The sequence below is a fragment of the Onychostoma macrolepis genome, unplaced genomic scaffold (assembly GCF_012432095.1).
Source record: "Onychostoma macrolepis isolate SWU-2019 unplaced genomic scaffold, ASM1243209v1 Scaffold141, whole genome shotgun sequence".
Lineage (NCBI taxonomy): Eukaryota > Metazoa > Chordata > Actinopteri > Cypriniformes > Cyprinidae > Onychostoma > Onychostoma macrolepis.
Genome location: NW_026704644.1, coordinates 1 through 10116, shown reverse-complemented (window position 1 = coordinate 10116; position 10116 = coordinate 1). Strand labels below are relative to the sequence as shown.

Below are 10116 nucleotides of genomic sequence, written 5' to 3'. Positions count from 1 at the left end.
TACCATACTCTGTTCGGTGTTTTCATTCAGGTCCTATGGCACTGAGGACTGTTTCACAGAAGACATTTTTATTAGACGGATTACAGTGAACACACATGTGCTTGAATCTTTTGGTCATACTGTACATGACAGATATCTCAGATTATTTTAAGTTAGTTATAGTAGCTCAGGCAGGTGGAAGGAGAATCAATGATACAATTAACAGAGGCTGCACTGAAATAAAGGCTCAGTGTATGTGTGTGAATTGGCACGTGAATCGTAAATTCAGACCTGTCACTTTGAAAACACGCTAATACTTCAGGAATGCAGCAGCATTGCTCTGAGTATGAGTGCGGTCATGTCAGTACCTGATGTCTGCAAACTCCTCTCACTAGGGGTTAATTAGCATAGACTTATTAGTGATGACAATCATTTCACACATCAGTTAAATCAAAGATTTGCTTTCAGTCACAGTACAAAACAAACTTGTGTTATCTCCATTGCATTTGGTCAAAACATTAACCTCACACTTTACAGGGCAGTATTTTTGCCTTACAAAAGGTGATTTCAAGGAAAAACAAATAAATGAACAAGAACACACTTTTTAAACCCAAATCGGCACACCTATGTACGGGCCCAATCTGTGGTCAAGGGAGCTACGCTGGCCACTTGATGGCGCCATAGACTAAAAAAAAATGAATACTGATATAGAAAGGACAACCAAACAAGCATGAAAACAGCTACAGCTGGGCAACAGTCAGTCTGATCGACTTGAAAAGTGAGGCCTGTGAGAACTTGAAACTAAATGGCCCATCAGGGGTGGGGCCGACTTTTGAAGAGCGTAAGCGACTTTGTTTTCACACACGCGCAATATGACAGAACCGTTTCGACTGTACAACTCTCTGGATCGCTGACTAGCCAGAACAAAGACACGAAAGAAGAACCAAGACACGAAAGAAGAACCAAGACACAAAAGAAGAACAAAGACACAAAAGCAAAAAAAGATTTATTTATTTACCAGCTCTTTCAGGGGAGAGCGCGAACGCAGTCCCCCACTACCATAAATTATGCAGTCGAGATTCCCACAGTTGGGGAATTCGCAGGGGTCAGCACGTCCGGAGTGCAATGGCCGAGCCTCGCCTCTGGGTGAACCGCCTTCTTGATCATGGTGTCTCCTGCCAGGTAAGTATGAAAACTCAAGCTGCCGGTCAGGGCTACCATTTCCTCTCGACCATCCTCATCAACGGTGACCCCACCCCTATCAATAGATTCCATTCCCAACCCGATCCCGGCATTCCTAACCCCGATCCTGGAATTCAATTCCTTCCTCCCTCCCTCCCTCCCTCCCTCCCTCCCTCCCTCCCTCCCTCCCTCCCTTCCTCCCTCCCTCCCTCCCTCCCTCCTCCCTCCCTCCTTCCTTCCCTTCCTTCCTCCCTTCCTCCCTTCCTTCCCTCCCTCCTTCCCTTCCTTCCCTCCTCCCTCCCTTTTGGATTTTGTTGAAAACCTACTTTTGCAAACTAGCACCAGGCATTGGGCCCAGTCCGACCAAGCGGCGCAGAAAGATTCTCTGGTGTCTGACTGTCTCCTCCCTCCTCCCCATCTCTCATTGAGATCATCAGCTCATTAGTTCTCTCCCAACGAGTTGGTGATCTCAATCAGGTGTGTTAAATAAGGAGGCATGCAAAATGGCGCCCAGGACTAGTATGTTTTAAGTAGCTGAAATAAGCACAAATGTCAGGGCATGTGAAAACATCACACGGGCCCCAAAATGACCTCAGACCCCAGAGGGTTAATAAAAGGGTAGGACATATCTGAGAGAAAACCTTTATGCAAATATGAAATGTTATTTACAGGAAGTGGATCACATGAAAGTGTTTACATTTTACAACAACAGAATATAAATCAAATATAAAACCCTATAAATAAAATTACATGTCTAGCCATATTCCTTTCCCCCAAAAACAATGTGTATATCTCTCTCTGTCTCTCTCTATGTACTGTACAGTAAAGTTGCCCAGTGATGCACGTCAAACCCACCAAAACATGTGGTTTGTATTTATAAGTCCAGTAAATGTCCTTAGCAGTGACTTGCTAGGATGTTGAAGAAATGATACACCCCATCTTTATCATACACTGCCACTTCAGTGGAGCATTCTGTGCACTTGACTGGGTGATATATCTTTTCTTCGTCCATTCCTGCCAAGCGTGCATCAGTCAGACTTGCACTTGACTCCATTTCAGTCTCTGTGGATGAGGACGGTACTCCTGACGGGCTTTCTTCCTGTGCCGGTTCTGCTTTCTCTTATTGGCGGTTTTATAGCGCAGCACCTCCTCTTTGTCGACCGTGCAGTTCATCACGAACATGGCTCTGTACTGCCTGATATTTCTCATGCCTCTGACAGTCCAGGCACAGAGTGGTCATACAGGCAGGACAGTTGAGGACAGCGCCACTGCTTGGAACAGCGTGTGGTTTGTTTCTTCTGTTTGCTGATGGTGGCAGCTGCCTCTGCTTTCTGTATTCTTTTCTTTTTGCATCCACCCACGCCTGGTCGCGATCATCTTCGTCTGGGTCGTATAACAGCTCATCATTTGTGAGAACAAAGCGCTGCTTCCTCCTCAGACCCTGAGAGCTGCCAGCTGTGCCATCTTCATCCGAGTCGGAGTCAAAGTAAATGCTGTCATACTCCCAGTCTGTTGCTTGTTTGCAGTGGCAGTGCTGTCACTGGTCCCAGACGTTTGACCTTGAGCTGAAGATGCCGTCCAGCTGCACTCCAGGCTCTTCATGGTGCTGCTGAGCTCTGCCTCCATCTCCTTCTCAAACTCATCTCCACTGGAGGACTCGCTCTCCCCCGTCAGATACTCTCTGATCAGCTCCTTCTTCTGCTCCGGGGCCCGCAGAGGAACATCCAGCTCATCCTCAGAACTGCTTCCGGCTCCTTCTTCATCACTTGGCTCTTCAATCTCATATGAATCATAATCCTCTTCCGGTTCATTGTTCTTATTTCGAGTAAAACACAAGGAAAATAAAACGCTGCCTGATAAGAACAGATACTGCACTTGATCTTAGCCAAAAGGCCGAGAAGCGATGACGCTATGACGCAGAGGGGAGGAAGCCAGAAACGGCCACGCCCATCCAGGCCGCGGTAAGTCACAGAGACCTGAAACGCCGGGGGATGGTAGCACCCTCCCCCGCAGAGACCTGAAACTCCGGGGGATGGTAGCACCCTCCCCCGCCTGCGAGGTAAGTCACAGGGACCTGAAACGCCGGGGGATGGTAGCACCCTCCCCCGCCTGCGACGGAAAGTACGGCATCGCTCCTAACTCCCAAACGGCTTGTCGTAGAGCCAAGTGCCTTATGTCATCGGAATCCTTGGCTCGAGCCGAACGAGAGGCAGGTCTCGGATCGGCTCGTCGCACTGACGAAATTTTCGGCTATTTTGGATTTTGTTGAAAACCTACTTTTGCAAACTAGCACCAGGCATTTGGCCCAGTCCGACCCGAAGCGGCTCAGAAAGATTCTCTGGAGTCTGACTGTCAATAATCAAGCAAAAAAAGTGGAAATTTCCGCTCTCCTTGGCGAGGGGACCTCAAAACGTTCGCAGGTCGTGTGGCCGAGGTTGCTAAAATGGCTATAACTCGAGAAAGGAATGAGATCGTTTCACCCAAATCGGCACACCTATGTACGGGCCCAATCTGTGGTCGGAAAGCGCTGGCGCTGGCCACTTGATGGCGCTGCGAGACGAAAAAAAATGAATACTGATATAGAAAGGACAACCAAACAAGCATGAAAACAGCTACAGCTGGGCAACAGTCAGTCTGATCGACTTGAAAAGTGAGGCCTGTGAGAACTTGAAACTAAATGGCCCATCAGGGGTGGGGCCGACTTTTGAAGAGCGTAAGCGACTTTGTTTTCACACACGCGCAATATGACAGAACCGTTCGCACTGTACAACTCTCTGGATCGCTGACTAGCCAGAACAAAGACACGAAAGAAGAACCAAGACACGAAAGAAGAACCAAGACACAAAAGAAGAACAAAGACACAAAAGCAAAAAAAGATTTATTTATTTACCAGCTCTTTCAGGGGAGAGCGCGAACGCAGTCCCCCACTACCATAAATTATGCAGTCGAGATTCCCACAGTTGGGGAATTCGCAGGGGTCAGCACGTCCGGAGTGCAATGGCCGAGCCTCGCCCTGGGTGAACCGCCTTCTTGATCATGGTGTCTCCTGCCAGGTAAGTATGAAAACTCAAGCTGCCGGTCAGGCTACCATTTCCTCTCGACCATCCTCATCAACGGTGACCCCCACCCCTATCAATAGATTCGGCATTCCCAACCCCGATCCCGGGCATTCCCAACCCCGATCCCGGAATTCAATTCCTTCCCTCCCTCCCTCCCTCCTCCCTCCCTCCCTCCCTCCCTCCCTCCTCCCTCCCTCCCTCCCTCCCTCCCTCCCTCCTTCCTCCCCTCCCTCCTCCCTCCCTCCCTTCCCTTCCCTTCCTCCTCCTCCTCCCTTCCCTCCCTCCCTCCCTCCCTTCCCTTCCCTTCCCTTCCCCTCCCCTCCCTTTTGGATTTTGTTGAAAACCTACTTTTGCAAACTAGCACCAGGCATTGGGCCCAGTCCGACCCGAAGCGGCGCAGAAAGATTCTCTGGTGTCTGACTGTCTCCTCCCCTCCTCCCCCATCCCCTCATTGAGATCATCAGCTCATTAGTTCTCTCTCCTAACGAGTTGGTGATCTCAATCAGGTGTGTTAAATAAGGAGGCATGCAAAATGGCGCCCAGGACTAGTATGTTTTAAGTAGCTGAAATAAGCACAAATGTCAGGGCATGTGAAAACATCACACGGGCCCCAAAATGACCTCAGACCCCAGAGGGTTAATAAAAGGTAGGACATATCTGAGAGAAAACCTTTATGCAAATATGAAATGTTATTTACAGGAAGTGGATCACATGAAAGTGTTTACATTTTACAACAACAGAATATAAATCAAATATAAAAACCCTATAAATAAAATTACATGTCTAGCCATATTCCTTTCCCCCCCAAAAAACAATGTGTATATCTCTCTCTCTGTCTCTCTATGTACTGTACAGTAAAGTTGCCCAGTGATGCACGTCAAACCCACCAAAACATGTGGTTTGTATTTATAAGTCCAGTAAATGTCCTTAGCAGTGACTTGCTAGGATGTTGAAGAAATGATACACCCCATCTTTATCATACACTGCCACTTCAGTGGAGCATTCTGTGCACTTGACTGGGTGATATATCTTTTCTTCGTCCATTCCTGCCAAGCGTGCATCAGTCAGACTTGCACTTGACTCCATTTCAGTCTCTGTGGATGAGGACGTGTACTCCTGACGGGCTTTCTTCCTGTGCCGGTTCTGCTTTCTCTTATTGGCGGTTTTATAGCGCAGCACCTCCTCTTTGTCGACCGTGCAGTTCATCACGAACATGGCTCTGTACTGCGTCTGATATTTCTCATGCCTCTGACAGTCCAGGCACAGAGTGGTCATACAGGCAGGACAGTTGAGGACAGCGTCACTGCTTGGAACAGCGTGTGGTTTGTTTCTTCTGTTTGCTGATGGTGGCAGCTGCCTCTGCTTTCTGTATTCTTTTCTTTTTGCATCCACCCACGCCTGGTCGCGATCATCTTCGTCTGGGTCGTATAACAGCTCATCATTTGTGAGAACAAAGCGCTGCTTCCTCCTCAGACCCTGAGAGCTGCCAGCTGTGCCATCTTCATCCGAGTCGGAGTCAAAGTAAATGCTGTCATACTCCCCAGTCTGTTGCTTGTTTGCAGTGGCAGTGCTGTCACTGGTCCCAGACGTTTGACCTTGAGCTGAAGATGCCGTCCAGCTGCACTCCAGGCTCTTCATGGTGCTGCTGAGCTCTGCCTCCATCTCCTTCTCAAACTCATCTCCACTGGAGGACTCGCTCTCCCCCGTCAGATACTCTCTGATCAGCTCCTTCTTCTGCTCCGGGGCCCTGCTAGAGGAACATCCAGCTCATCCTCAGAACTGCTTCCGGCTCCTTCTTCATCACTTGGCTCTTCAATCTCATATGAATCATAATCCTCTTTCCGGTTCATTGTTCTTATTTCGAGTAAAACACAAGGAAAATAAAACGCGTCTGATAAGAACAGATACTGCACTTGATCTTAGCCAAAAGGCCGAGAAGCGATGACGCTATGACGCAGAGGGGAGGAAGCCAGAAACGGCCACGCCCATCCAGGCCGCGGTAAGTCACAGAGACCTGAAACGCCGGGGGATGGTAGCACCCTCCCCCGCAGAGACCTGAAACTCCGGGGGATGGTAGCACCTTCCCCCGCCTGCGAGGTAAGTCACAGGGACCTGAAACGCCGGGGGATGGTAGCACCCTCCCCCGCCTGCGACGGAAAGTACGGCATCGCTCCTAACTCCCAAACGGCTTGTCGTAGAGCCAAGTGCCTTATGTCATCGGAATCCTTGGCTCGAGCCGAACGAGAGGCAGGTCTCGGATCGGCTCGTCGCACTGACGAAATTTTCGGCTATTTTGGATTTTGTTGAAAACCTACTTTTGCAAACTAGCACCAGGCATTTGGCCCAGTCCGACCCGAAGCGGCTCAGAAAGATTCTCTGGAGTCTGACTGTCAATAATCAAGCAAAAAGTGGAAATTTCCGCCTCCTTGGCGAGGGACCTCAAAACGCTCAGAGGTCGTGTGGCCGAGGTTGCTAAAATGGCTATAACTCGAGAAAGGAATGAGATCGTTTCACCCAAATCGGCACACCTATGTACGGGCCCAATCTGTGGCCGGGCGAAAAGGCGCTGGCGCTGGCCACTTGATGGCGCCATGAGACTAAAAAAAATGAATACTGATATAGAAAGGACAACCAAACAAGCATGAAAACAGCTACAGCTGGGCAACAGTCAGTCTGATCGACTTGAAAAGTGAGGCCTGTGAGAACTTGAAACTAAATGGCCCATCAGGGTGGGGCCGACTTTTGAAGAGCGTAAGCGACTTTGTTTTCACACACGCGCAATATGACAGAACCGTTCGCACTGTACAACTCTCTGGATCGCTGACTAGCCAGAACAAAGACACGAAAGAAGAACCAAGACACGAAAGAAGAACCAAGACACAAAAGAAGAACAAAGACACAAAAGCAAAAAAAGATTTATTTATTTACCAGCTCTTTCAGGGGAGAGCGCGAACGCAGTCCCCCACTACCATAAATTATGCAGTCGAGATTCCCACAGTTGGGGAATTCGCAGGGGTCAGCACGTCCGGAGTGCAATGGCCGAGCCTCGCCCTGGGTGAACCGCCTTCTTGATCATGGTGTCTCCTGCCAGGTAAGTATGAAAACTCAAGCTGCCGGTCAGGGCTACCATTTCCCTCTCGACCATCCTCATCAACGGTGACCCCCACCCCTATCAATAGATTCGGCATTCCCAACCCCGATCCCGGGCATTCCCAACCCCGATCCCGGGAATTCAATTCCCTTCCTTCCCTCCTCCTCCCTCCTCCCTCCCTCCCTCCCTCCCTCCCTCCTCCCTCCTCCCTCCCTCCTCCCTCCTCCCTCCTCCTTCCCTCCTCCCTCCCTCCCTTCCTTCCTTCCTTCCCTCCCTCCCTCCCTTTTGGATTTTGTTGAAAACCTACTTTTGCAAACTAGCACCAGGCATTGGGCCCAGTCCGACCCGAAGCGGCGCAGAAAGATTCTCTGGTGTCTGACTGTCTCCTCCCCTCCTCCCCCATCCCCTCATTGAGATCATCAGCTCATTAGTTCTCTCTCAACGAGTTGGTGATCTCAATCAGGTGTGTTAAATAAGGAGGCATGCAAAATGGCGCCCAGGACTAGTATGTTTTAAGTAGCTGAAATAAGCACAAATGTCAGGGCATGTGAAAACATCACACGGGCCCCAAAATGACCTCAGACCCCAGAGGGTTAATAAAAGGGTAGGACATATCTGAGAGAAAAACCTTTATGCAAATATGAAATGTTATTTACAGGAAGTGGATCACATGAAAGTGTTTACATTTTACAACAACAGAATATAAATCAAATATAAAAACCCTATAAATAAAATTACATGTCTAGCCATATTCCTTTCCCCCCCAAAAAACAATGTGTATATCTCTCTCTCTCTGTCTCTCTCTATGTACTGTACAGTAAAGTTGCCCAGTGATGCACGTCGTCAAACCCACCAAAACATGTGGTTTGTATTTATAAGTCCAGTAAATGTCCTTAGCAGTGACTTGCTAGGATGTTGAAGAAATGATACACCCCATCTTTATCATACACTGCCACTTCAGTGGAGCATTCTGTGCACTTGACTGGGTGATATATCTTTTCTTCGTCCATTCCTGCCAAGCGTGCATCAGTCAGACTTGCACTTGACTCCATTTCAGTCTCTGTGGATGAGGACGTGTACTCCTGACGGGCTTTCTTCCTGTGCCGGTTCTGCTTTCTCTTATTGGCGGTTTTATAGCGCAGCACCTCCTCTTTGTCGACCGTGCAGTTCATCACGAACATGGCTCTGTACTGCGTCTGATATTTCTCATGCCTCTGACAGTCCAGGCACAGAGTGGTCATACAGGCAGGACAGTTGAGGACAGCGTCACTGCTTGGAACAGCGTGTGGTTTGTTTCTTCTGTTTGCTGATGGTGGCAGCTGCCTCTGCTTTCTGTATTCTTTTCTTTTTGCATCCACCCACGCCTGGTCGCGATCATCTTCGTCTGGGTCGTATAACAGCTCATCATTTGTGAGAACAAAGCGCTGCTTCCTCCTCAGACCCTGAGAGCTGCCAGCTGTGCCATCTTCATCCGAGTCGGAGTCAAAGTAAATGCTGTCATACTCCCCAGTCTGTTGCTTGTTTGCAGTGGCAGTGCTGTCACTGGTCCCAGACGTTTGACCTTGAGCTGAAGATGCCGTCCAGCTGCACTCCAGGCTCTTCATGGTGCTGCTGAGCTCTGCCTCCATCTCCTTCTCAAACTCATCTCCACTGGAGGACTCGCTCTCCCCCGTCAGATACTCTCTGATCAGCTCCTTCTTCTGCTCCGGGGGCCCGTTGTGAGGAACATCCAGCTCATCCTCAGAACTGCTTCCGGCTCCTTCTTCATCACTTGGCTCTTCAATCTCATATGAATCATAATCCTCTTCCGGTTCATTGTTCTTATTTCGAGTAAAACACAAGGAAAATAAACGCGTCTGATAAGAACAGATACTGCACTTGATCTTAGCCAAAAGGCCGAGAAGCGATGACGCTTATGACGCAGAGGGAGGAAGCCAGAAACGGCCACGCCCATCCAGGCAGCGGTAAGTCACAGAGACCTGAAACTCCGGGGATGGTAGCACCTCCCCGCAGAGACCTGAAACTCCGGGGATGGTAGCACCCTCCCCGCCTGCGGTAAGTCACAGAGACCTGAAACTCCGGGGATGGTAGCACCTCCCCGCCTGCGACGGAAAGTACGGCATCGCTCCTAACTCCCAAACGGCTTGTCGAGAGCCAAGTGCCTTATGTCATCGGAATCCTTGGCTCGAGCGAACGAGAGGCAGGTCTCGGATCGGCTCGTCGCACTGACGAAATTTTCGGCTATTTTGGATTTTGTTGAAAACCTACTTTTGCAAACTAGCACCAGGCATTTGGCCCAGTCCGACCCGAAGCGGCTCAGAAAGATTCTCTGGAGTCTGACTGTCAATAATCAAGCAAAAAAAGTGGAAATTTCCGCTCTCCTTGGCGAGGGACCTCAAACGCTCAGAGGTCGTGTGGCCGAGGTTGCTAAAATGGCTATAACTCGAGAAAGGAATGAGATCGTTTCACCCAAATCGGCACACCTATGTACGGGCCCAATCTGTGGTCGGGCGAAAAGGCGCTGGCGCTGGCCATGATGGCGCTGAGACGAAAAAAAGAATACTGATATAGAAAGGACAACCAAACAAGCATGAAAACAGCTACAGCTGGGCAACAGTCAGTCTGATCGACTTGAAAAGTGAGGCCTGTGAGAACTTGAAACTAAATGGCCCATCAGGGGTGGGGCCGACTTTTGAAGAGCGTAAGCGACTTTGTTTTCACACACGCCAATATGACAGAACCGTTTCAGACTGTACAACTCTCTGGATCGCTGACTAGCCAGAACAAAGACACGAAAGAAGAACC

The 10116-nt window shown here is 49.4% G+C and overlaps 1 protein-coding gene, 3 non-coding genes and 5 pseudogenes across 4 annotated transcripts; all 9 read right to left on the bottom strand.

Moving 5' to 3' along the window:
* Positions 1 to 1006: 1006 nt before the first annotated feature.
* On the bottom strand, positions 1007 to 1169 carry LOC131535110 (U1 spliceosomal RNA). Its single transcript, XR_009269516.1, has one exon. It is a non-coding gene; the product is annotated as a U1 spliceosomal RNA (small nuclear RNA).
* An 882-nt stretch (positions 1170 to 2051) lies between these two features.
* Positions 2052 to 3291, bottom strand: LOC131535103 (E2F-associated phosphoprotein-like; annotated as a pseudogene).
* On the bottom strand, positions 2982 to 3066 carry LOC131535112 (U2 spliceosomal RNA; annotated as a pseudogene).
* A 769-nt stretch (positions 3292 to 4060) lies between the features above and the next one.
* On the bottom strand, positions 4061 to 4222 carry LOC131535109 (U1 spliceosomal RNA). The gene has a single exon (XR_009269515.1). It is a non-coding gene; the product is annotated as a U1 spliceosomal RNA (small nuclear RNA).
* Positions 4223 to 5139: 917 nt separating this feature from the next.
* Positions 5140 to 6149, bottom strand: LOC131535104 (E2F-associated phosphoprotein-like; annotated as a pseudogene).
* Positions 6080 to 6163, bottom strand: LOC131535111 (U2 spliceosomal RNA; annotated as a pseudogene).
* A 994-nt stretch (positions 6164 to 7157) lies between these two features.
* On the bottom strand, positions 7158 to 7319 carry LOC131535107 (U1 spliceosomal RNA). The gene has a single exon (XR_009269514.1). It is a non-coding gene; the product is annotated as a U1 spliceosomal RNA (small nuclear RNA).
* Positions 7320 to 8161: 842 nt separating this feature from the next.
* LOC131535105 (E2F-associated phosphoprotein-like) lies at positions 8162 to 9846 on the bottom strand. The gene is made up of 3 exons (XM_058768173.1): positions 9795 to 9846; positions 9291 to 9361; positions 8162 to 9131 (listed from the first exon to the last, which is right to left on the bottom strand). The coding sequence occupies exons 1-3, from the start codon at positions 9844 to 9846 to the stop codon at positions 8205 to 8207; spliced, it is 1050 nt and encodes a 349-aa protein (XP_058624156.1). The 3' UTR covers positions 8162 to 8204.
* Positions 9100 to 9219, bottom strand: LOC131535108 (U2 spliceosomal RNA; annotated as a pseudogene).
* Positions 9847 to 10116: the final 270 nt, after the last annotated feature.